Source organism: Eurytemora carolleeae, unplaced genomic scaffold (assembly GCF_000591075.1).
Source record: "Eurytemora carolleeae unplaced genomic scaffold, Eaff_2.0 scaffold74, whole genome shotgun sequence".
NCBI classification, from domain to species: Eukaryota; Metazoa; Arthropoda; class Copepoda; order Calanoida; family Temoridae; genus Eurytemora; species Eurytemora carolleeae.
In genome coordinates this window covers 1-27,241 of record NW_019396090.1, presented here as the reverse complement: position 1 = coordinate 27,241, position 27,241 = coordinate 1, and the positions used below count along the sequence as shown (strand labels likewise).

The 27,241-nt window shown below is 32.6% G+C and overlaps 3 protein-coding genes across 3 annotated transcripts; all 3 read right to left on the bottom strand.

Annotated features, from left to right (window-relative positions):
- Positions 1-4,703: 4,703 nt before the first annotated feature.
- Positions 4,704-16,697, bottom strand: LOC111718386 (protein O-mannosyl-transferase 2). Its single transcript, XM_023493960.1, has 16 exons — positions 16,491-16,697; positions 14,860-15,121; positions 14,410-14,508; positions 14,022-14,147; positions 13,421-13,483; positions 11,571-11,703; positions 10,857-10,956; positions 10,521-10,602; positions 9,624-9,795; positions 9,410-9,464; positions 8,980-9,083; positions 8,111-8,189; positions 7,662-7,770; positions 7,033-7,491; positions 6,654-6,764; positions 4,704-5,948 (listed from the first exon to the last, which is right to left on the bottom strand). The coding sequence occupies exons 1-16, from the start codon at positions 16,632-16,634 to the stop codon at positions 5,860-5,862; spliced, it is 2,187 nt and encodes a 728-aa protein (XP_023349728.1). The 5' UTR covers positions 16,635-16,697; the 3' UTR covers positions 4,704-5,859.
- A 1,613-nt stretch (positions 16,698-18,310) lies between these two features.
- LOC111718388 (probable proline--tRNA ligase, mitochondrial) lies at positions 18,311-27,090 on the bottom strand. Its single transcript, XM_023493963.1, has 13 exons — positions 26,990-27,090; positions 25,616-25,694; positions 25,012-25,072; positions 24,831-24,859; positions 24,285-24,366; positions 24,059-24,124; positions 23,557-23,628; positions 20,955-21,090; positions 20,478-20,598; positions 20,327-20,398; positions 19,627-19,721; positions 19,310-19,423; positions 18,311-18,736 (listed from the first exon to the last, which is right to left on the bottom strand). The coding sequence occupies exons 1-13, from the start codon at positions 27,053-27,055 to the stop codon at positions 18,371-18,373; spliced, it is 1,359 nt and encodes a 452-aa protein (XP_023349731.1). The 5' UTR covers positions 27,056-27,090; the 3' UTR covers positions 18,311-18,370.
- Positions 21,348-23,531, bottom strand: LOC111718387 (2-hydroxyacylsphingosine 1-beta-galactosyltransferase). The gene has a single exon (XM_023493961.1). It carries the CDS (start codon positions 23,120-23,122, stop codon positions 21,575-21,577), a length of 1,548 nt encoding a protein of 515 aa, XP_023349729.1. The 5' UTR covers positions 23,123-23,531; the 3' UTR covers positions 21,348-21,574.
- Positions 27,091-27,241: the final 151 nt, after the last annotated feature.

Sequence of the window (27,241 nt, the reverse complement as noted above, 5' to 3'; positions counted from 1 at the left end):
AAAGTCTCTTTTATATCACACTTGTAAACAGATATTAACAGATATAGGTATTCCACTAAAACATGACAGATAGAAATATACGTATTCCACTAAAACATGACAGATGGAAATATAGGTATTCCACTAAAACATGACAAATGGAAATAAAGGTATTCCACTAAAACATGACAGATGGAAATATAGGTATTCCACTAAAACATGACAAATGGAAATGCTTGGAATATGGCCCGTGGCCGTATCTGATGATTATTGTTTCAACTTGCAAACTAAGTATGACGGACGCAAATGATTTTGAAGATCAAAGACGACATTAAAAAAGCATATGTTTAGAATAAACAATTGATTATTATTGTTTCAACTTGCAAACTAAGTATGACGGACGCAAATGATTTTGAAGATCAAAGACGACATTTCAGGCGTCTTGCAACTGTCATATTTAGTGAAACACTCTGCATCATCCTGATTACAATTATAGCCTGAACACTCTGAGGCCTTATTTTACATTCTTTTAAAAGGGAGGCAACACTGAGATTTCAGAATATTCAGAAAATTAGTACCGAAAAAAAAATAAAGTTTTTAGAATGGAATATGAAGATATGTGATAACTGAAAATAGGTTTTATGCATCACAATAAAATTTAAAAAATCATACTTGAATTCTGATGGTTTTTTTCTTAAGATTGTTGTTTTACCTACCTAATACTAATACTAGATTAATAGCATTGAGAGAAGGGGGACTCATTATCATAAATCTCTATTAATCCAACCTTTCATTAGTTTTAGAAATAATTTCAAAAGTAAAGTAAATTTTCATAAAATAACTATGAAGAAAAAATGAAACATCTTTAATGGCGGCCTGAAACTCAGTTTTAATAAAACGATCCAACGGTTAGACTTGGTCTTGGTCTGAAGTCAGAGTTTTTTATGTGTTTTGAATCTTGGGTTCAAGCATTGATCTCTATCTTATATAGATCTACAGATTAGTTTAATTCATCTACCGATATACAGTTGATCTCCAACTTATCTAGATCTACAGATTAGTTTAATTTATCAACCGATATCCAATGATCTCTATCTTATATAGATCTACAGATTAGTTTAATTCATTTACCGATATACAGTTGATCTCCATCTTATCTAGATCTACAGATTAGTTTAATTCATCTACCGATATACAGTTGATCTCCATTTTATCTAGATCTACAGATTAGTTTAATTCATTTACCGATATACAGTTGATCTCCATCTTATCTAGATCTACAGATTATTTCAATTTATCTACCGATATACAGTTGATCTCCATCTTATCTAGATCTACAGATTAGTTTAATTTATCAACTGATATCCAATGATCTCTATCTTATATAGATCTACAGATTAGTTTAATTCATCTACCGATATACAGTTGATCTCCATCTTATCTAGATCTACAGATTTACAACCTTGAAATTAAGAGTTTAAGATTAACGATACTGCTGCACACAGAAGCTTCGACCTCTGAATAAATATATCTTGAACGCTTGAGCTCGATATCCATTGGGGTAACCTTTAAATTTGAGGACCAATGCTTGATCCATTCGTTTTAGATATCCCTGCTGGGTATTAAAACTACAGGATACCGAAGAGGAATTAAATTAATTAGGTTTGCATAAGATTCAGATCAATACTCAATCCCAAGATTCAGAACACAAAAGTGCTGATTGCTGACTTCTGTATTCAACTTTTGTATTGATTTGGGCTTTCAAAGGTTTAATTTTAATCCCTTCTTTAAGTTCAATATATTTGTTAAGTCATTTAAAATTAGTTTTGTTTCTAAATGGATTTTATTCCAAAAGAAGGTTTCCTTGCTTGAGGAACCCCAACCCTTCGACTGATAAATAACACACTCGCATTCTCTTTATATCTATAGGATTATATTGATATTATTGAGTCAGCCATTTTTGATAGTTTTGTGAAAAATGTATTTGATAAACATTTCTTAACATTCCTACTAGAAAACTTATACTTCTGTAAAGTTTTTCCAGAAAAATTTCACTCCCTTAATCTATATTAAAACTGTTTGATTGAGATCCATCTTTTACAATCTTTCCACAACCAACCACGCCGTTTAAAAGAACAAGGAATTTAATCGACCTGAGTCCGAATTGAAAGAATTTGAGCCGCGGCTTTAATTTGAGAAGCGGCTCAAATATGGTTGGTTCCACTTAAAATTGTATTCAATGTTTCAAGATTTGAGCCGGCGCTCAATTGAAACCGTTATTTGTGGATTTGAGACGCAGCTCAAATTCATTAAATTCGGCCTCAGTATAGCTTAATTTAAAGTGAACTACCGTGTATCGAGTTGCATGTCCTATTCCCAAAGGTACCCTCCAAAAGCGTTGTCTAATCAAGTATCAACTTACAACTGGGATTTTCAAATTGAACATATCTCGAATAAAATTGTTAGCTCAATCTTTGCTTTGTCTCAAATTAAGAATATCTTACAATTAAACATTCGTCTACTTGTTTATAACTCTCTTGAAAGGCCTCATATTGAATATGGAATTGTCACTTAGAGAGGGGTTAAAAACTCTAAACTGCAAAAAATCAGATCTTTGCAAAAAAAAGGCAATCAGACCGGTAAATAATAGTACTTTCAAGGCACATTCAAATCCATTATTTTCAAAACTGAAAGTTCTTAATCTTGATGATACATGCAAACTTAGTGTTCTGACATTTATGCATGAATACTTTAATGATAACCTTCTCTCTTCCTTCCGAAATATGGCTAAGTCTCTAGCTGATCTCAATAGAACAAAATCATATAAATTAGAACGGGTTTTCAACGAAAATTTAGAAAGCTTTCCGTCTGCAATGTTTCCTAAATTGTGGAATGTAATTGAAATTGACCTTAAAAAATCCCTCTGATCTCACCCTGCCACAGATCACCTGACAATCTCCTTCCTTCCAATCAACTCCTTACCTATCCAAAAATAAAACTTGATGTGCGTAACCAATTATTTATCGTTAATTAACTTCGGGCTAACCACTTAAAACAACCAACCCTGGTTAGGCGGGTCTAAACTGCATAGTAAATTGTGATTGCTTATTTGTAATATCTCATGCTTTGTAGTTGAATAAAAATATGAATGAAGCAGAAAGATCAATTTTCAATGTTTTTCTCCTTGTCCCGTTTCTAATCATACTATACTATCGTTTTATTTTTAATAAAGTTTTATCCTGAGGAGTTTAATATTTAACCAATGTTTATCTTTTGTTAATTGTTAGTAGATATTAAAAATTAACACCCTGATTTGAGATTTTCAAACTTTTAAGTTTACCCCAGTACTTCGGAGCCATCGAAAAAATTCATAAAATGTCGTCTTGACAATGTTCAGTGTTTTTTTACTATTTAATCACAGTAATTTTAAAAATGAATATTTAGCAATGAAATATGTGGAACCAGTTTCAAAGAGCTCCATATAATAATAATTTAATTTAAAAAACTATCAGTAGGTGTAAAAAACGACTTTTTATAAATTCTTTCGATGGCTCCCAAGTTCTGGGCTAGACTGTATATAAAGTGGAAATTTATAAAAATTCTAAAAGAATAAAATCCTGATATATATTCCTATCAGAATATGTTTGTTAACAGGGTGTAGGGTGTCCGGCCTATGGAGCATAAATCGTAGCATCTAATATAAATTGTTCAGAATATGTTGGTTGACATATTAGGGTGTCCGGCCTACGGAGCATAAATCGTAGCATCTATTATAAATTGTTCAGAATTTTTACTAATTAGTCGAGAATGATACAATGTTCCACTAGAGAAGGTCATCACTTATCATCACGAAAAAAATTTACAATAAAAAATTAGTCTTGAATAAATTGAATTTTTTCTACATAAAATTAATTCAATATATTATGGAAAGTAATTAATTAAAAAAAAAGTCTTCTCCGTTCCTGATTTGTCCTGGCTTTGTACTTATTTGATAACAATTCAAACACTTGGTTTAAATTTTAACAATTCGAATTTTAAAACTTTGAACCCAAATTTGACGAGTGTCATTAACAATGTTCAATACTTCCGAAAGCCACTTTCTAGATTAGCAGTGGCCGAAAATTTTCAATTAAAATAATTCTTTCGTTTGATCGTTTACAGCCTTTTTGACAATTATTAAAAAGTTACTTTAAAAGGTCAAAACTGTTAAATCGATTGACAAACATAACGTTTTAGAAAGTGATGAAAAAAAAAATGAGTACAAGATATAATCAAACATTAGAGATGTCAAAAATTGGCGCTGATAAAAAAGATGCTTAAAAATCCCCATTTTGAGTAGAACCTATATCTTTTTCAAAACACATAAAGCCTATTTTATTTTTTCGACATTACTAATAAAACTATAATTTTTATTTCTAACAGTTGTAAGTATATCGCCAAAAACTAATAACAGTCCACCGTCATTTATATTAAATATTGTGTAAACATAGATTTCCTTTTGGGTTTATTTTTAAATTTTTTTTCTAGAATTGGAGGAAGTCTTCCAATAACCTCTGTTTTTGGAGGTTTTTAAATATTTTCTCCTGAAACACTTAATTTTGTAAGTTTTTGATTTATTTTATAAATAAATAATTACATAAAATCTTATTTGAAATGTCGCCTATCTCTATCCAACCTCGTGATGGAATTTAATCAAAGGCAAAATATATAAATAATAAAAAGTCTAATCAACTATTTATTAAAGAAATATCTTCCGAAATATGTAATAATTATTAATCAAATAGCAGCTTCGAGATTCATTATAAAATAGCATTAATTTTAGAACAAAAAGATTCTATACTAAAAGAAATTGGCGTTTAAATCTGATTTTGATGGCTCCGATCGACCTCTTACCTAATATCTAAAATATATTATCAAAAAATTAATTAATTATAAAAATATGAATTGGTAAATAACAATAATAACAATAATAAATAAACAATATGAAAAATAATACATATAACCGCGGCAGAACAAATACTGGAATGATCAATTCCTTCAAGGGGTTCCAACTTCAACCAGGCCAGGGTCAATTTGGATCCGCCAAGGCATTATAGAACTTTTTCTAAAGCTCTTGAGAATGATAAACCCTTTAAAACGTTATGAAATGAAGAGCAGAACCTTAATTTACTGAATTATGAGCAGTTCTTCCAACTAAATACTACACAGAGCTAGGTGTGACAAAATTAAAAAGTTTGCGGGTCAATTCCATAGAAACTTTTTACAGCATGTCTCACCTAGCTCTGTGTAGCATCTAGGGGCTGGATTTATTTCAAAATATAGTAAAAAGATAAAAAGCCTTAATTTCCTAATTTCTTTTATATGGTTTATTAATCTTAACAGCGTCATTAAAGTTTCCGAGAAGGCTTTTACGGGTTCAAATAGATCCTAAATTGGAAACTATAATTCCTAGTGTGCACAGGAATGCACCGAAGAAGTAGTTCTAGTAGCCGCATCTAGTTCAACTCACTTTTCATTAAATCCGACTGTAGAATAAAACTATACAATGTTAGAATTTGGTCAAGTTACAAATATACAATTTGAGATTCTTACTGGTAGAAAACCTTTCTGAATATCTAAAACTTCTGAGTCTTAATATCCCATGAGTCAGAATATCTAGAACTCATATGAACCTGAATATCTAGAACTCATATGAACCTGAATATCTAGTACTCATATGAGCCTCAATATCTATAACACCTATGAGTTTGAATATCTAGAACTCCCATGAGTTTGAATATCTAGAACTCCTATGAGCCTGAATATCTAGAACTCCCATGAGCCTAAATATCTAGAACTCCTATGAGCCTGAATATAAAGAACTCCTATGAGTCTGAGTATCTAGAACTCCCATGAGTCTATCCAATGCAGTTTATGAAGACTTGAATTAGTTTCACGACCATATCCTCCGTCTCCCTCCATTCCGTAAACTAAACACAAAATTATAAATCATATTGTTTAATAAACTTTCTTAACGGCAGTGCTTTGGTTCCATTTCATTTTGATCCGGATCCCGAAAGCGGACCCAGATCCTGAAGATTTCTTTAAGATTTACTGATTTTTTGACATGAGATTTTTTACAACCTTTTTTCTTCTATTTTGGCTCATTTTTGCTAAAATTAGTGACCCATTCAGAGATTTATAACTTTTTATTTAATAAATTAGATTTGTGGTTAGGTGAATATTTTGCCTTTGGATCCGGATCCAGGAGGACAAAATGTTGCGGATCCAACGGATCCGGATCCTAAGCACTGTTTGTAACTGAAGAATAAATTAATTAGATATCTAACTGTTAAACCATTAAATTCATTACTAAAACTATATAACTGATAAACTTGTGAATGAACGTTTTGAAAGTAAACTATTGATGAATTACTGAGCTTACTTTTCTCTAAAGTGAAAAATATTTTGAAAAAGGATAAATATGAATGAATGAATGAATGAATGAATATACTAAAAGGAGAAAACTAATAACTAATATGATTTGTGGGGGCCCTTTATAAGGATGAATAGGTGAAAGGATGAATAAATGAATTGAGGAATGACTGAAGAAAAGATGAAAGGGTGAATTAAGGAATGACTAAAGAAAGAATGAATGAAAGAATGAAAGAAAGAATGAATAAATGTCAATATACCTAAAGGAGAGAATATATAGTAACTGTAAGCAGCAACTGCTATTACAGCTCCCAGGGCTGAATGAAGAACAGAAGAACGAACTGTATCAGGAACTAGTCGACATACCTCACCTTAAATATTAAGTAAAACAAGATTAATAAGTGTAAACAAGGATTAAGATCAAGGAAGGTACGTACGACAAATGTAAACACAAATGTGCTTTGCATGATGTACTTCGGAATCAGTATACTAAAATACGCAAAAAGTTCCATTTTGGTCGCTCTTCGAATATGTAGCTATGCCAGTTTTCAGATGAAGGTTAGAAACTTTCTGTTGTGAGAATAAGTCACTGATTTCTTAGATTTGCTAAAGGCTAAAAAATAAATTTAAAAAACTTACGTATGATATAGTCCACAATGACCCCACTAAGCATACTAGAGAATAGAAGAGCAGGGAAGTAATGATGATAGTAGAGAACTCGACCCATTGTGTAGAACGGTATATAGTGCATACACCAACCCAGAAACAACCAACCACACGCTACTAGCGCCCTCTCACTACTTGCGCCGGATGCCGCGTCCAAAGTATTTTCGGTCGCCATCTTGTCTCCCCGCTGTCCTTTAAACGAATGGAACACATAGACAGCGATGAATACTGCTAGGAACACTAAGTTCCCCCACCATATAATAGGGTTCCCGAGCAGATAAATCCGCAATTCTTCTCCGGCACTAAACCATTGACCTTTCATGTTGACCGGCCATTCCCAGGGTTTAGAGGTCCATTCTCCTTCCTTGGGTTTTAATCCTGAGTTACCCTGGATCATTACTCGGTGGGACTCAATGAATTTAGAAATAAATCCTAAAAAAATATAAATGATAGAGAAATTCGACTCGTATCAATAAAAAGGCTTTACAATCATAAGCATGTAATAGCATTTCTTTAAAACAAAATTTCAGATTTGGATAAAACAAGAAAGTCTATAAAACAATATGACCTTTTTTCTAAAACGCTTGAAAGTTGGATCTTACCTGGGGCCATGTCAGCCAGGGATACGTTAGGAAGCAAAGGAAACGTATTGTCTTCAACGTTCCATAAAGAGTTTGGATCGCGTTGGGTTGGATTACAAGCTATCTCACCCTACACATAATTTAATAATTACATGTTTAATTGGAGCATTTAACCGAAAAGTGGTGATAAGATTAGATTTCTAGATTTTAAAATTTGAGAAGAAAAAGCAATAAACAGATTATTAGAAATATTTCAGAAATGCCATTACATCTGACCAAAAAAGTTTATAATTACTAATTTAACACACAAGAGATTTCAAATGATACCAAAAGTTGTAACTTTTGAGAGTAGTATTGTTTAATCTTGAACGTTAGATCTCAAAATCCAATGTGAACACTTCTAAATTTGAGGATAAATTCTTCCAAATATAAACAAAAACAAAGTTTAGGATTGTTCTAAATAAACCTACCTGTTCAAAGCCCCATTTTGGCAGAGTTTTTGTTGTAGTAGTTAACACACACTTCACGAAATAATGATGGAATTTTATCCTAAACAAAAAATATTTCATCATAGTGGAATTTAGAGGTGAACGTTGGCTAGTATTTTTCTTATTTGTTTTTAAAAAATGCCTGAAGCCCGTGAAACTAACGAGGGCCATGTTTTAAGTAACATTTTTTAGAAAAATAAGCATATACAATATACATTATACACGCCCACTTAATAAACCTTTTTGTAAAAATTGAAGTCCATAACATTAAAAACTATGTATTTGTGTTGATCTGAACTGAGGGAAATAAGACTTCAACTAAGCTGTCATTTAAACTAGTATAAGATTCGATGTTTGGAATATGTTGTGACTAATTTTCCAGAGTTGAGTCTATTAGGTTGATTCGCAATATATCATAATTTTTAAAGGAATCTGTAAACTATTTTGATAAAGTGTAGTTTCAGGCCGAAAAACATTAGCCCGGACGCTTTCACACTCCTGGACGGATTCTCACCAGAAGGAATCCACCAAATATTGTATTTGGTGGATTTTCATGTTTGGAATTGACTGTCGTCAGCTGATTCAAAAGTTGGGTTAAAGACGAAGCCTTAAATCTGGTTCTAAGGGAATTAAAACCCGAATCTGAGCTTTTAAATCGTTTTGTCTTGGGGTTTCAGAAGCGTTTAAAAGAAATTAAAACGCAATTGAATACAAATTAAAGAAACCGAACGCATCTAGCCCTGGTTTAGTCCATGGTGACAGAAAGGCAAAGTATATATATCTATAATGAATGTAAATAGAAGATGGAGGTGAAGTAAACAACAAGAAAGAAGTTAAATAAATAAACCTACTTTGATACAACAGTTCTAACAATCTCTCCATCCTCAGCTCCCGGAATCTCTAATCTCCAAACATCGTTGGCATCTCCAGTTCCATTTTCACCGTATCCTGTCACCTATACAATGTACTTTATGAACCCTGCCATATACACAATGTACTTTATGAACCCTACCATATAATCATCAATTTTGTGATTGTAAACTCTATCTGTATACAGATACATTTATTTTAGCAATAAACTTTATCTTATCTTATTTTATCTTACACGATGTACTTTATGAACCCTACCATATACACAATATACTTTATGAACCCTGACTTGAAAAGGAAAAATTCTTTATTCCTTCTAACCTATCATCTAACCTATCATCTAACCTATCATCTAACCAACATCTAATCAACATGTAACCAACATGTAATCTATTTAAAGTATATTTTCACCTGGAAGTGACGTTTAGAAACCGGTGCAGGCTGGTTATGAGAATGAACATTTCTCCTAAAAATTTGGAAGAAAAAATTTAAAATATTAAATCAGAAAATGAGTTTTTTGTTAATCTTAAGTAGATATTTTATTGAAAAATCAAGCCTTTTGGGAGGGGACCAATGGATCAAAAGTATCAAAAAAGATGAAAGGTTTTCATCTTTTTTCCCTTACCTTGTGACTAAGTGTTCAAGACGAACTAAATCCCCATTCTTGACGAACTCTATCTCTAGTTGAGGATCCGTGATATTGGGGGCGTCCTCGTTCCACTTCTTGATCACGAACACGTTGTTCTCGTCCTTGTGAGCGTAGGTTGTAACCTGCTGCTGTTTACTACCAAAACCATCTAAAATTTAAAATTATTTTTTTAAAATGAGGCATTACAAAATGGGGGTTAAATGGGGACTTGTATTTTCAAGTAACCCTACGTTTAAAAAGTAGCGTCCCGATTCACAACAGCACCCTTTACAGTTACACATTTAATTAATAATTAAGGAATGAGATACTACTCCCTAAACGTATCATTTTCTAATGGGGGTTCTCTGTAAATCTTGCGTGTTTATGCTGCAGAGACAAAAAAAGAAATAAATTTTCAGAATTTAACAATTTTCAAGGGAGAAAACGACGATATCTTCCTTCATGTTACTCAGATAGAGGTACCGTTTTGAATCGGAAATGCTGGTCTACAAATGGAGAGGTCCTGAGTTCAAAACGATAGTGGAAATATTGTTCTTTAGGAAAATGTGCATATCAGTTCAGAATTTAAGCACTTTATAAAAATGTTAATTAGCTCTAAAAATTGTTTAACATACACTGCCAATAAATAAATTGTCTTAAACTTAACGATGTCTCTTATTTAACTCAGTGATGGATAGTTAAAATCAAATGACGAACAGAACAAATTTCAACAGATAAATCAAAATTAAGACACACTATTTTGAAACGCCAAAAAGGAAAGTAAAAAATTTGAACAAAAACATTTAATTCTAAACCCAGCAAGCATTTATATGTTACAAATACTCAATTTTTCAAGGTCAATGGTGGGTACTGGTTATAATCTCAGTTTCATACCTGGATAGAGATGAAAATGAGAATGTAGATAAGCTCCTCCTGTTCTGTGGTTCTTCAGAGTTATTTGAGCGCCGTAGGCAACCTGTATGTAATATCGGTTTCATATTTTTGTCACAAGGTGGTGTTGGTTGAAATATTGACATTTACAACTGAGGATTTTTATTTCAAATTTGGTACAAATGTTGAAAACAGTATTCTTTAAACCTAAGCTAATATAAATATATCTTGGTAGCTTAGATTGAGGTTATAGGGTACCGTAGTGAATCATTAGTAACACTCTGAAAGTGAAGTTAAATTGAAATGCCACTAACAGTCCCTTTCAGTTGTACTGTATACCTGTGCAGGAACGGTAGCGTTCTGTAGTCTGTTGCCCTCTAATGTTGTCTGGTACAAGGAACTATAGAAACCATCTCCCGTACCAGTCTTACTCAATACACTGCAGTAGCATATACTTATAGTTACTGGATGAAAATTAAAAAAGAACTGATTTGACATTTTAAATCACTGAGATATAGAATATAGATAACTCTCAAACTTAATCATCAAGTTTTTAGACAGCCACGACTTTAAAGAGTCGCGATGCCTTGGTCTTTGGTTTTACCTCACAAGCTCGTTCATACTTGTTTGTAGCCCTAGATATATTCATTTTTAAAATTTAACGGGCTTGTTTGTTTGTGTGTTTAAAAGGTGTAACTGGCAAAATACAACTCTATTTTTGTGTGAGAGCGTGGACATCTTGGTTTGAAGTGAAATCATTATCTAAGATAAAAAAACGACCAGATTCAGGGTAAATTTTCAGTCAGTAAGAAATTAAAAGCCTTTAGCAATATTTCTAATTAAAAACATAATAAAACAACTTTTATTCCACTTGATACTAAAATGTTTAGCATTTATATTACATTTATTTTGTAAATTTTATACTGAAATAAAAAGTTTTAAGCTCCACTATGATTTTAGTTTTCATAGTTTTATTCGTAGTTTTATTAAGACATTTTCTTATCATTTCACTCTATTTAGTGAATATAGTTTTTACAAAACAACTATTCGTCCCTAAGGTGTATGTAGAAGAATGTGATGTATAGCAGGGCGGGGAGTAGGATCAGACAAACTGCCCGGGACAGGAAGTGCTTGACGGTGTAGGAGAGAGGTTTACTCAGGTCTCCCAGAATATCCCACAATTGACCTGAAAATAAGGCATCATCAATATTGGAACTGAGCCAACCATAGGCCACAAAACTAAATATTTCGAAAACTTTCATGTTACTCACCATTTCTCCGACTTTAAATTTTGAAATAGGATTTCATAAATCGATAATCCCTACTGCAAATACAATAATACTAAAAGGGACTGTGAGAGTAAATTCAAGTGACCTTTCATTTAAAGAGGAACATTACCGATATACAAGGGAATCATTTGACTGATCATCGAGGACAGTGAACTAAGTGTATGTATCTCTTGAATTCTGTGTAAAAACCGCAATATTGGAGTGTACGCTAGATTACTGTATGAACTCAACAAGGATGACGTCACATTTATTCCTGGAAAATCCAGATTATTTTAAGTTTAACGCGGATTTTAAAAACTTGAACGTGAATATTTATATTCTGCCAAATCTATAAAGTAAATATTAATATTCCTTAAATATAAAAGAACAATAAAAAGGGTTTCTCTTCAAAAATAAGAAGAAGTCTGTCATCATTGACTTGAATGCTTAAACAGGTAAAGGGTACGGTCGTGAATAGGGAATGTCCCTCTTGAAATAAAAGGTAACTTGAAATTACACTTACAGTCCCTTTAATAGTTTAAATTTTAGACCGTCAATGTGTTTATGTAAAACTAGATCAATCTAACATAAGAACGAACATAGCTTCCTGATTTGAATGTAGTATTATTTTAGACAACAAATATATGCATTTCTAATTCATAATTTTGCAATTAAAAGGCTATGCGTAAAAAATCATTAAGTCTCATGATAATTAGAAAGCAGTAACATCTCTGTAAAAACGCAATTTATAGCGTACTAGAAGAAATGCCGTATCTTAATCTGTTATGGTTTTCTTGAAAGAAGAATCAAATTGACATAGAATTATCACCGATCAAATCCTTCTCCCATAAACCCATAAAATAACAAGACTTAAGCTTGGTTTTAGACCATTTATTTCTGACACAAGCGTGGTTTTCATCTCCAAAACAGATGATAAGTGGATATTCCAAATTTATATGTAAATTTGGCTTGTCTATCTGTTTGTCTGTCTGGGTGTTTGTTTGTTTGTATCCAATAAACGTCAAAACGGCTGAACCGATCGGGCCCAAATTTTTTGTGGGACATCACGTGACCACAGGGAAGGTCAATGAATGATAAAAATTTAAAAAAATGTGTTTTAAAGGTTTTTAATTTTGTAAAAAAAATAAAATTCTTGAAAATCCGCGAATTTCTTTTTAAAAATCCACAACATTTTCTTCTTCTTAGTTTTCAAATGTAAGCAAAAAGAACATGTTCTCAATTTGAGTAGAAGATGGGCGCGAAGCGCCCTAAAAGCCAAGTGATAAATAAATAACTAAGATAATATGTCACAACACTACGTCCAAAAGAAAAAACGGAGTGTCAAGTGGTTTAAATATATATTTCTATTCTTTATTTTTAATTATACATAGATCCTAAATATCATGAAGCTAGGGAGGTGTCCAAAACCTCCTTGACATAATTAATTGCTGACAAAGAGAATCTCCCTCCCGGTGATCTGAGGTTTGTCTTTATGTTTAGATTTTTGAACATGTTTCGTTAGATATATAAATATTAAAGATAATGTACTTGATATTGAATTGAGGGTACTTGATTAAGTATATTTTAGGTTAATTGATCAATTTATTGCATTGTAATGAAGAAAAATAGAGTTACCTATAGTGAAGATCCCAACGAAGAGAACAACAAATAAGCCAACGAATTTAACTGAGATCGCTCCTAAAATAATCTTTTTTAAACAATGTTCTATCGTTCATCAGAAGGGTATATAATATATAGATAACCCCTCCACCATTTTTAACTATGCACACATTGAGTAGTTAATTTTCTATCAATACTTATCCTAATAACTAGAATCACTAAGTAATGCTATTAAATACTAGTTTGGGAACCCAGCTTTGCCCATAAAAGTAAAACTATAAAAATTAGAACTTTTGAATCACGCTAAGAACATTTCCGCGGGTCTTCCAAGTTCCCCAATTAATTTTGAGGAAAATCGGACCAGGAGTTCATGAGATATGACCAGAACCAACATAAATTAGAGAAAGGTTGATTGACTAACCTGCTAACATGCTTCCAGTTGCAGCTAACCAGAGAAAGGTTGATTGACTAACCTGCTAACATGCTTCCAGTTGCAGCTAACCAGAACCACTATGAATTAGAGAAAGGTTGATTGACTAATGATTAACCTGCTAACATGCTTCCAGTTGCAGCTAACCAAAACCACCATGAATTAAAGAAAGGTTGATTGACTAACCTGCTAACATGCTTCCAGTTGCAGCTAACCAAAACCACCATGAATTAGAGAAAGGTTGGTTGACTAAAGACCTAAATCTCATCATAGCGCACACCGATCCAGAGATAAAGAAAAGCAGGATTGGATCTAAAAATAAATATTTTTCATCTTTTATAAACCGAAAGTATTAAGCTCCTGCCACAAACTCAAATGTTCTAATCCCTAAATCTTAGCAACTTAATAGTGTAAACTTATGATATTTCAAACTAATGACTATTTAATTGACTGAATTTAAAGTTAGATTTATCAAAGGTCTTCGACATTGGGTTGAAAAGACATAGGCATTTAAAAATCCGAGTTTGTGACAATAACTCAATTCTTTTTGTAAAATCAAAAAATTAAGACTCACCTAGTAAAATGTATCGGTTAAGGGTTGCCATCCCTATATCGAAAATGATAAAGGAGGACGCAAGAACGCTAGCGGATACTGAGCCGGTTAAATCCCAAACTAAAACATAATCTATTTGTAGTAGTGGGCATAGGCGCAACTAGGTAAGGGGGGGAGAGGCGGGGGCACAGCTGCCAACAATAAGTTTGCTCGAATTCATAAAGATTAAAAAGATGATTTTTACTCTTCAAATTCTAATATTTCACTCTTATGTTTGGAATATCACGAATTACACCACAAAAAAATCTACCCCCCCCCCCTCCCCATTAAATAACCCAGTTACACTTCTAGTGTGGGGTGGTGATCGGAAAGGAAGAAGGTTGGAAATGCGGGAAACTTTTACGATGGAACTACTTTAAATATCCACATTATTTTTTTTAATATATATCAGAAATATTAATCTTGAAATACCTGTGAGGTATGAAAAAGGTACGATGGCACATCCTAGCAGCGTGCATCCTGCGCGCATACCAAGAATCGAATGATCCTCGTAGCTTTGGCCCGGCTTTTCGAAGGGATGGGTACCGTTGTATCCTGTGATATACCCCATACCGGCGATCATCATCTTCCCAAGCGGCGGGTGTACGTCGAAGAAGAAGGTACGGTTTATGTACCAGGATCCCATTTTCCCAAAATGTGTTTCGTCCCAACAAATCCAGTTGGGATTGTCAACCTGTACATAAATAATTTTGTTAGATCTTTCAAAATTATCAAATCTTGTCATGTTATTTTATACGATTAATAAAATTTAGAATTGTTAAGGTATACTTCAAAAAGTTATAAAATATTTAGTTTTGGATGATTTAAAAAATAATTTTTATCCTTTATACATGAAAGAAAAGCTAAAAATTTTTCTGTTTTTATATAATGGAAAACCAATGTGTTTGTATTGATATATGAAGGAGAAAAAATATATATTTGTTTTTATATTTGAAGGAAAACAATATATGTTTGTATTTATATTTGGAGGAAAACAATATATGTTTGTATTTATATTTGAAGGAAAAACAATATATGTTTGTATTTATATTTGAAGGAAAAACAATATATGTTTGTATTTATATTTAAAGGAAAAACAATATATGTTGTATTTATATTTGAAGGAAAACAATATATGTTTGTATTTATATTTGAAGGAAAAACAATATAGGTTTGTATTTATATTTGAAGGAAAAACAATATAGGTTTGTATTTATATTTGAAGGAAAACAATATATGTTTGTATTTATATTTGAAGGAAAACAATATAGGTTTCTATTTATATTTAAAGGAAAACAATATAGGTTTCTATCTATATTTGAAGAAAAATAATATATGTTTATATTTATATTTGAAGGAAAAACAATATATGTTTGTATTTATATTTGAAGGAAAACAATATAGGTTTATATTTATATTTGAAGGAAAACAATATATGTTTGTATTTATATTTGAAGGACAAAAAATATAGGTTTGTATTTATATTTGAAGGAAAAACAATATAGGTTTATATTTATATTTGAAGGAAAACAATATATATTTATATTTATACATGAAAAGCCTATATGTGTTTGTATATATGTATATATATATATATATGAAAGAAAGATAATATATGTTAGTATTTTATTTAAAAGAAAGCGAATATATGTTTGCAAAAAAAACTTCCTTAATAAATTATGTGAAACTACGATAACTTCAAATTTGAATCGTTTCCGAGTTTCCTTCTTGGGGTATGTGTATATTTGCATTCATAAATAACAAAAAAAAGGGACTAAAAAAACTAACCATGACAATAACATTTCTTACACAAAAAAATTTAATATCTACAATATCGTCTGACCCCATTCATGAACCCGGGTTTCATGATACCCTGTCTTAAGTTTTGGGCTCCAGAAAGAATAGAAAGCTTGGGTTTGTTTACATTCATCCCAGAAACTGCAGTACACTGTTTTTATATGAAAAGCTATGGGATTTCTTGAAAAATTTCTTGCATAATCTAAACGAGCACCGAATTAAAATCTGTTTTAAAAAAATGAACGAAATTTAATTCTCTGATTTACCTTATAAAGTCGAGTAGCAAGGGTTAGAAGTATGGAGAGTATAAAAGCCCCCCACCATAATGATTCCTCCTCCTCCTTCCCCTTCTCCTGAACCCCTCCTTCCCCCTCCTCTCTTTTCTTTTTCACTTTCTCTGTAGGAGGCATATTCTGTACTAGTTGAGTATGTGTAACTGAACTGTAGTCTGCAGACAGGTAGATCCATCTAACTATCTATCTATCACACACGTTCAAATCTCCCAAGATTTCAGCATAACTCCCATAACTACGCTAATACGTACGCTAAATATTATTTAACCATTTTCAATAATTGTTCTGAAAAACTTTCAACAGATATTCAAAACTTAAAATTAAAAAAATTAAATTAAACGTAAAAATGCGAGGGTTTAGAGTAACTTTAAGTAAAGTGTACACAATGTACTCAACGATACAATGACATGACAGGTTTCCTCCTGGGTCTAACAGGTGTGACGTCATACGCCGGGAAATTGCAAATCATGCATTTACAGTTTCTTTTAGGTACTGGCATACATCGTACATTCTATTTATTTACTTGTTCATGTAGAAGAACTGTTTTTAAGTAGAAAGTAGAAATGGAAAACCATAAAGAAAAGTATTAAAATTCTTCGTTATTTCTCGAGTATTCCAGGTGGAAAAATAAGAATCAAAAATGATTTGTCCTGCAGTACGCCAATTCAAAAATCTAATAAAAATAAGTTAAACCAGTGTTTCGGATCCGGATCCGCGGATCCGCATCCGTGATGATGGATCCGGATCCTGACTCTGATACGGATCCGGATCCGAGGTAACTTTTGATTCTGTGAATCGGATTTTCCCTATTAAATGTTATGCAAGGTTATAATTTATAAACTATAGTAATCCTAAAGTTAAAAATGTCGTCATTACTATTATATAAATGTAAACATTAAATTATTAAAGATAATTTTGAAAAATTTTCGTCATGTAAATAATACATTTACGAACCATTTTGATTTATTTATTCCATGGTTTTGGTTAATTTTTGGCGCTACCCGGATCCATATCAACGTTTCCTGATACGGATCCGGATCCGGATCCGACCAAATGATACGGATCCGAAACGATGAGTTAAACTATAGCAATTTTCATTAAGAATTACAAAAACATTTTTAAAAAGATTTTAATAATCATTTTCTCCATTAGATGTGATCGGTGAAGATATATAGTATATTAATAACAACTTCTTTAGGGTTTTAAGGGAAAGGTTAATCCCCTATTATTAAATAATTGAAACTCCCGTGCTCTGTATATAAGAATATTTGTTCATACGATCAAACTGACTTGCTTCAAACTAAGTATTGATTAATAAAGGGACTCTAAACCGTAATTTTAAGTGACCCTACATAAAAAGACAACAATGCCCGAATTTTGACGGTAGCTTTAAAACCTGAATCTGATAAAAAATGTGGAAGCCAGCTTTTTCTTTCCGACTCAAAAATATTTAACTCTGATATATTCTCCATTGTTTCTTTTAAGCAAGAAATGCGCAAATCACTTTTACAGTGAAACAACAAATAGAAAATGAACAGTAATTATGAACAAAACGTACTTATCTAATTCATACCATGTAGTGAATCGGGCATTGCCATCTTTCCTAGGAGAGTCACTAATAATTTCTCTTACCGTATCTTTAATATTTATTAGATTCAAATCAGCGAAACGCGAGATAATTACCATTCGACAACACACCATAATGTGCTGATGAACACACAAATCACATTATACTAATTCTTTAGCTAAACTTGACTTCGCGATCAATTCAGTGGAAAAGGAAACAAACTGGATTTTGTCAGTGTGTACAAAGCGTTTGCAAGAGGCTGAACTTTATTTTGCATACATGAAGATTAAATTAAATACTTTGCACTAATTGATTTCAAATAATCCAGCCCATCTTGTGGCCGTAACTCCAGAGATATATTCTCCGACGGAATATGGATTTCTATCAACGGATCCGGATTCATGTTCTTCCGCCCTAAGAGGACGAGGATAGGATATCCTGTCCTGTCAGCTTCATACTGCTTCTTCCCAACTGAGAGTTTCTCCCTGTCGTCCAATATGACGTCATTGGGGAAAATATTGTTTATCTTCTCATACAGATTGTCAACATCGACTCCAGTGTAGGCTTTAGTTCCTGTCTTTTGTGTGAGAATGCATACAGAGAAGGGGGAGAGAGAAGACGGCCATCGAATCTCTGTTTCTGTGGAGAGAACCTAAAGGACAATGTAGTTTTAAAAGCTTTATTGAAAAAGGCTTATGAACAAAAAAAACATTCAAACAATCATTTACATACATATTCCCCCACCCCAATAAAACGCATCGTATTTCTTCTCATGATTGATGCCTATATCAGATAAAATTATAAGTTTTTGCACAGTGCACTTAAAACACACTTCCCCAGTGTACAAGTTATCAAGAAAAATAAATTTACATGCAAGGTTCCATTTAAACAACTATATTTAGTATTATAAGCTACATTTGACTTAGATCAGTGATATTGCGAACTGAAGTTTATCAAAAATGTTTTTAAATGATCTACTTCGCGCCTCAAGAAATTTTCTACGCCACTGTAACCTCTACAGTGGATCTTAAAAACTGTGGAATAGGAAGACGACTGTTGAACTTAAGATTTAATTTAACCAGCCTAATGCAGTGCACTATACAGTGTACATAGACCCCCTTCTACCATATAAGTTAATAATTAAGATAATTATGATAAGATACAGGTAAGATTTCTTAAATGTCGTCTTTATATTACACAGTTTTATTAGTCTCGAGTTTCTAACCTCTACAGCAGCTGCCAGGATCCTGGAGACTCCTATGCCGTAGCATCCCATCTCTAAGGTCTCCGCTTTACCTCCTCCTCCTCCTCCAGCTCCGGTAAACTGGGCTCCGAAAATCTAAAAATACTTATTATAGATCGAATGCTTGGTGGCCTATACAATTAGTAAATTATTTGCGTACATTATCACTTTATACTCTATAACCTAGTTGTTTATGTGTATCCAAGCTGTTTAAAAGCTTGATAAAATTCAAAAATTGAAATCGTCTTCATTGTATTGATATATACGACGACGACTGTATTATATGAATTATATACTACCTTTGAATACTTTTGCCCTAGAAGAAAGGTATGCCCAACTTCTATTCCTTTACTTATCTTCAGTTTCTCCCCACAGCCTGGGCACTCATCAGAACCTTAGATTTGTATTTAATTAGAACTTAAAGGGACTGTAAGCGTAATTTCAAGTGCCCCTTCGTGCAAATATTGCAATTATACCTTGAATGTTGCGTTTATTCAAAGTGTTTTGTTTTACACGCAAGTTAACAGTACTTTTTTAAACCATGCACACACTGCACAGTTTTAAAAAGGATAAAAAGGAGGTTGAATCAAAAGCCAAGCCTAGGCTCCCGAAAAGCAATTTTTACAATTTTTTAAGCAGTTTGAATCTATGAGAGTGTCCGCAATGATTACTCTCTCGTAAAGCCAGGTTAAGAATTATCAAAATAAAAAAAAACATTATCTCTTTTATCATTTCTTAGATAAAGTTGTGATTCCGTAAAAAATTTGTTAAAGGCTCTATTGTAAAGATTATTTTGAAAACCAAAAAACCATCTACATTTTTGGGAAAATTTTAACGGCTTTCCTCAGTAACGTGCTCAAAGACTTAGATAAGTACGAAGGAGTTAATTAGTACTTATTCGCAAGATAGAAATGATCTACCAAAAATATTGCTAATAAACATCTGCAGTACACACTACACAGAAACATTTTAACTGCAGTACGCATTTTTATTATTTACCTTGTTTGTCGTTGTTAAGTTCAATATTCTTTCCCCATTTACAAGCAGAACACCAAAGCAACTCATCCTGACCTAAATTTTGAAAATCTTTTATTATTCATTATTATGTTCCAACAATAAACACCAATATTTCCATTATCTCCTTCCTTACCTATTCCAGCAGGATAATGGAATTCATGAGAGGATGTTCCACCAATATTTCCATTATCTCCTTCCACTCTCTGATAGGGAACTCCAATTCTTGTAAAAATCTTGTTATAAGCGTCAGACACCTAAATGATTGAAATCTCCTGATATTAAGATTTTCTTGCATTTCTGACATAGAAAATTAAATATGAACATTTAAATCGAATGCAATTACAGTTTTTGTTATTTTTATTCGGACCAATAAAACTTTGGAAAAGAAAGACGACATCAAAGACAAGTACTGAGTATTTGATGTTAGAAAGCACATAGTTTAACCAACAGATTGAAAATTTACTTATTTAGTGAAATGGGTGTAAGTACACGCCATGATTTCTTTGATTCATGTTTATTCAACTATTTTAAATCAATATTAGAGTCTAAAAGTCGTCTTCCTGTTCCACAGTTTTATGGGTCCCACTGTAATATATTTAGTTACAATTACCTCTTGATAAGTTTGAAGTGCTGCCTCGCAACCTTTATCAAATGTATACAAGTCTTTCATAATAAATTCATTGGATCGTATTAGTCCGAATCTTGGTTTCATTTCTGCTCGGAACTTGGAACCAGTTTGATATAACCTCAAATACAGTGTAATATTATTTTTAAATAAAATGTCGAATTCGATCAACAATGCGTCTTTGATCGAAATAGAATGTGTTAATACATTTCTAAAGTAGGTACAGAGCCCACTTGCTTGATTTAACGTAACTGGACACTCGTCGCAAACTCTTATTCTCTTGTCCCTTTACCTTTGTAACTTTCTTGTGCAAACCTATAATATTTCAAACTAAAGCTCTTTGAAATAATGAAATTCATAGTTTGAAATATCAAATAGTTTAAAATCGATAAGATTTAATTTATAAATTACAGAAAGTTAGAGATAAAATAAACTTATCAGCAATTATTATTTGATATCATATGATGTACTTAAAAAGTCACTCTGTCGTAAATTTAAACATGTAATATTATAAAAAAAAATCATAGCATTATAAAATAAAATTGATTCAACAAAATCCTATAAATATTAGAGGTTCACAAAATGCCATTGTTACAGCTGTACATCTATTCCTTTTTCCGCTTATTTGATGCTCCACACAATAATCTAAATAGTCCCTTGCCAAGGAAGATTACTATGGTAATTACTAATAATACAATGCTGATCACATCAAGTAAAAGATACTGGAACCAATACAGATCATGAGTTGGGCTTCTCATCTCAAGATTATGTGGATGGCGCAGAAGATATTCCAGTCCCCATACTGCAGCATCTAACGGGCCTATTGGAAGATCCAATATCAGGTTTTGGAGTTTGGTCACAGATTCCTGGTAGCTAGAATCATCTAGAACCATTGTAATTGATTCAAGCAGGTTTTGTTCCGTCACATCCCCCCAGTTGATGACAATTCCAAGGTTTTTAGTGATAGCTTCAGCCAAGTTAGCAACCTGATCTCCTTGGATTGGAATACCAATTACAGGAGTTTTAAAACAAATAGTTTCCTGAATGCTTCCTGCTCCCCCGTGTGTTATAAAAAGCTTTACATTGGGATGTGCTAGGATATCTTTCTGAGGCAGCCAGGAGGAAATAAGAACATTTTCAGGAGCATCCGGCATTTCTTTATCCCACTTCCAGATTATCCGTTGCTTGAGTTGGCTCAGCACAGAGATAAATAACTTCCGCTTTGCATCTGACATTATTGATGCTTTGATTATGGACCCAAAGGACATGTAAATAACTCCATGTTCTGCCCCTTCAACCCACGTTTTTAGTTCTCCTTGTAGAGGGTTTCCTGGCCCACAACTCATTAACCCTGCCTGAATTGTGTTAGGCAGCATTGGTCTCAGCCCATCCCCCATGAACGGACTTCCTAAATTTATCATTAAACTAGCTGAGAGGGCTAGCTCATCTAGGTTAACTGGACCTTCATTTGGAAAAACTTGACCAATCATCTTTTCTACCTTTGGTAAGATGTAGTATGTTCTACCCAATGTTAATATAGTTGTTGCCATTGTGTTTATAAACCTCTCCTTTAAGTTCATTGACTGCTTGTAAGGAAACACTGCAAGAGGCATGTAGGATGGATTAACAGGGTTTCCAACAGCACTTGCCATATTTGGGAATATGTAGGGTACTGGACTGAAGATAACCAAAGATGCATTCTTCTTGTTTGACACAAAGAAACCAGCTTCATTTCCAAAAACTGGTACTGTTACAACCACATCAACTTTAACCTTTTCATCTAAAAGCAACTTTTGAAAGTCCTCATGGGATAAGGCAGCCCTGTTAGCTTCAATAGTAGCTTCTAACACCTCAAAGAAAGGCAGGCTTAAACTTCCAGATGAATTCTCCTGAATTACAGCCTCAGAAACTGAGTTAAAAAGTTCGTCTGGGAAGTCGTTAATAATTTCGTTAACACCAGGTATTGTTTTTTTCTCTCGATTAGGAGACACCAATGTGACACTGTGTCCGCGTTTAGCCAACTCCTTCACCATTGGCATTAAAGCTAACTTGTTACTTTTAGAGCTAAACGGAAGGTAGAAAAGATAGCTTCCTCCCTTGCATAAATTCAGTAGGAAAATCGACAAAAAACAGAAAGTGATCCAGTTCCTCATAATAATAATTGTATCTGTTTATTATGTAGCTCTTATGCAAACTGACTGAATTGTTATCTTTATTCGTACTATTATATGTAATCTTCTTAGTTAGTATTATTAAAACATTACTAAGTTCCCCTCTTCCTTGAATATACATACTTTGCTAGAAGCTACAGTCGTCGCCGTATGAATCAAAACAATGAAGACGGCTTTTATTTTTAATTATGATTTCAAGCAAGATTTCAAACAGCTTGGATACACATAAAAATGGAAACAAAGAGACGCTATCAATAAAAAGATTATTTTTAAGTTAACTTTAAACTTGTATTTTGAACATTTTTAAACTTGTTAAAAATCAAAACTTAAGTAGAAAAATCGTCTTTGTTGTATGACGATAAAAATGCAGACCACTGTAACTAAACATAAGAATTGTAAACAGACCTTCAATTTACCTTAGAGGAAGATCTCTTATTGAAAGGTTGTATCCTCCTACTAGGCTTGTTATACATTCCTCATGAGTAGGACTAAACAAATGTTTTATTGATTAGAAAAAGGACCGTCAAGGACTGCAAGGATCGTCAAGGACTGCAAGGATCTTCAAAGACTACAATGATCGTCAAGGACTGCAAGGATCATCAAGGAATGAACAAGGATCAACAAGGATAATCGAGGATTCAGCTACAGCAATCTTTGAAGATAAAACAAGCAACAAACAGGAGAAGCCTAGCCTGGATGTCCCCAACGTTTAAACATCTTAAAGGAAAAAGTATATAGAATATAGATAAATATTGTAATCAGACTTTAATAATATTGTTTAGGTTAAGGTTTTTTGATCGCTTCTACAAAAAATGGCTTTAGATAGACATTGGCCTGGATAAGCAAAGTATTAAGGAAAGATGGGATATTTTGACAATATTACCAAATATGATGTTATCATTAAACCTTAGAACTTACCATAAAACCATTTCTTTATCTTGTCTATCTTTAAACTTGACCAGTTCAGTTCCGACGCTTTTTAATCTAAGCAGCAAGGTGTAAATTTCTGTAAATTTTTAAAGAAAATGAAAACTTTTACAATTTGTCCGCACTTTTTGAAAATCTATGTTAAAAATAATTTCTGGGACGAAGAAAAATGAAGTGCCAGTAAAACTTTGAGTACAGTTTCCAATTTACAACCTTCCTCCCGGATTTATTCCAAATGTTGGCTGGGCTGACATGTGGCAGCTGAATTTTCTGGCAGTTTATCTGTTCCAGTTCATCATCTACAATATAGATTAGACACCAGCTGGTCAACTCATTTTTAAAGGGAATGCTAACTTTTTCTGGAAAGGTTTTAGAACCACCAAAAGGGACTGATCACTCACCACAAACCTACTTTTTTGTAAACCTCATTTCTTTGCAATCTATTTAAAAATATAAATTCTGCTAGATCAAATCAAATCAAATAAAATCAGAGTTTTAGGGACGTCTTACACCCACACGTCTAGACTGAGGTGACTATACTAAATCAATAATGAAGTGAGGACTTATAATTCTTAACCTATATTTACTTTTACTTGGAAAAAACAGATAAAACAGTCATTTAGTCAATGTTTAAAATATAAAAGGTTTCCATTAAATTTATCAGAAAAATAGAGTTTGTGACGAGTTATCATCAGTTTCTTAGAATCATTTTTTAAGAAAATAATTGCAAAATAATTAAAAACTGCAAGCAGTGTCTTCTTTCCTATTATTTTATTCAATTTGATAAGTGATCTAAAGTTAAGTCAGTTAGTGAAAATTGACAGCACAATAGAATCTGTAAAAATACATTTATTAACTATCAATCTTCCAAACAAAAGACGTAAATTTATGTAGATTTTTCAAGATGGAAGACAACTAAAAAGTTCTCTAGTTAACTGACTATCCTGAATGCTAGGGGTAGTAAAGCAAAATATCCTGGAGAAGTTGGTTTTACTATTCCGTATTCTGATTCAAAACTTCATGTTTTACATCCTAATTCAATGTTGATTTCAGCGGACATTAGTGCCAAATCGAGATTTCTATTACTTAGTGTTAGAAATGGGCCGAATCTTAACCCTTTTTAATATACATCTTTCAATCCAAGCCCTACAGCATACATTTATTTAAAATGTGTAGTACTTTACAGTAAAACAAGAAATATCAACTTTAAACTTTAAAAATGTTAATGAAATGTTTTATTATTAGAAAAACCAATCTTTCAATTTGTGCCTATTTCTAACACAGAGTTTTGAAATGGACCATGATCCCGTTTTGGAACTAGTGTCCCCTTAACTTTCCCCTCATCTCATGCTTTAAAATTAAACAAGGAATTTTAATTGAAAGCCATACGAAAAATATAAATTCTTGAAGACTTCTAAATATTCAGCAAAGGCTTAGATGATGCAAGTGTGAATCATTGAATTGGCCATTTTAAATATTATTAGAGTCTTTTTCCTACTTATCAAAAGATACGTAGATATTGTTTTAAGTATTGTTTGTGAAGTTTCCCTATAAGAAGCCTGGAACTCCGTGATGTCAGCTCTTCAATCTTCTTCGAGCTCTTCAGTTCGGTGAACGGTATCAGTTCCTGTAAAAAAATAAAACATGTAAAACATACTGATTAAAAAATCATATTTTACGGACATACATCCTCCTTCCAAACTCTAGAAGCAAAGCGACTTCATGAATCAAGTCTGAATATAAAGTGTTGTGTACGACATGTCACTCTGCACGAAGAGAGTATTTTACGGACATACATCCTCCTTCCAAACTCTAGAAGCAAAGCGACTTCATGAATCAAGTCTGAGTTTAAAGTGTTGTGTACGACATGTCACTCTGCAAGAAGAGAGTATTTTGCTCCACAGTCCCTTTAACCTTACTTTATTTGGTTATTTGGTGAATTAATCTCTAGACCCCAGGGGTATCTTGAGAATATCTGCGAGTCTATAGATTAATTGAGTAACTATTTATATCACTATTTTTACTCAAACAATGTCTCCAGCATATCGTTGGTAAATGTTTTTAAACACTTTGGGATTTCTAGCGTTGGTTACCAAAACAATTGAGCAATTTTTACCTTCAATCTTTCTTTTAATTATAAGAAAAATCAACAAAATTTTGTAAGTTTTAAGCTGTGACTGACTTAGTCCTAAAGCTTGATTGAGAAAAACGATATCCTCAGCGAGATTTGTAAATTATAAGACAGAATGAAGACGAAAATTACTAAACGATGGTATGCTTATCACCGTATTGTTCCAAAGATAAAAAAAAATGCCAAATCAAGTGATTGGTACCTTTTCTGAAAAACACAAATTACCTTAATTTATATTTCTTACTCCGGCAAAATTGTTGCTGAATTCAAATTTACGAAAGACCGTTAAAACTACAATGCCACGGATCCGTTTAATTTTGGTGCAAATCCGGATTCTGGATCGATTCGCCATGAAAAAAATTGATCCGGATATAAACATTTTTTTTAGCAGGTTTTAGTTGATTTAAAGAAAAGTGTACATAGCACATGAAAAGTACTGTACACTACTATATTTCGCGCCCAATATCCAAAAAGTTAAGGAGCCTACGGGTCCGGATCCTAAGCACTGCACTGGTTGGAAGAAATATAAATCAAATAAATTTCGGGTTAATGTTAAATGTTGATTTTCAAATATTTGATCTCGATATCCACTGTGGACACTTTTAATTTGAGGATCAATGCCTAAACTCTACATTTAAGATATTCCTCCCCTGATCAAAGCTCCCTTCAACCCTTGACTGGATACTATTACAATGCGGGTTATCTTATAAAAATTAAATTAAATTAATTTCAAGTCTGAGCATAAACTTCATGCCTTGAGCGGGTTAAGCCGCACTGTGAGGAGGTTTTACCTTTGGTTGATACATCTGACTTGTTTTAAACCTACATCTAGCTCTCCAGGGAGCTGTTAACCTCATTTTAATATATCTCTGAAAACAGATAATTTAAAATTTTAATTTGTTATTTATTCTTGGATAATACAGAGAAGTTTAAAAAAATAAAACTTCCTTTCAAAACCATAATTTGTTAATCAGGGGTGTATATTTTCTCAAAAAATTAATTTTCCCTTACTCTTATTAAAATCATTTTTCCCCAGAAGTTAT

Bases quoted from the DNA above. Each gene is read 5' to 3' on its own strand.
- LOC111718386 (XM_023493960.1), bottom strand. From the start codon at position 16,634: ATGCCTCCTACAGAGAAAGTGAAAAAGAAAAGAGAGGAGGGGGAAGGA. The intron at 13,484-14,021 runs GTTAGTCAATCA...AGATTATTTTAG, and splicing joins AACTGGAAGCATGTTAGCAG to GAGCGATCTCAGTTAAATTC. The intron at 10,957-11,570 runs GGACGAATAGTT...ATGCTACTGCAG, and splicing joins TTCTTCTACATACACCTTAG to TGTATTGAGTAAGACTGGTA.
- LOC111718387 (XM_023493961.1), bottom strand. From the start codon at position 23,122: ATGAGGAACTGGATCACTTTCTGTTTTTTGTCGATTTTCCTACTGAAT.
- LOC111718388 (XM_023493963.1), bottom strand. From the start codon at position 27,055: ATGAGGTTAACAGCTCCCTGGAGAGCTAGATGTAGGTTTAAAACAAGT. The intron at 21,091-23,556 runs GTAAATTGAAGG...ACTGTATTTGAG, and splicing joins ATAAGAGATCTTCCTCTAAG to GTTATATCAAACTGGTTCCA. The intron at 20,399-20,477 runs GTAAGGAAGGAG...TTCAAAATTTAG, and splicing joins CCATTATCCTGCTGGAATAG to GTCAGGATGAGTTGCTTTGG.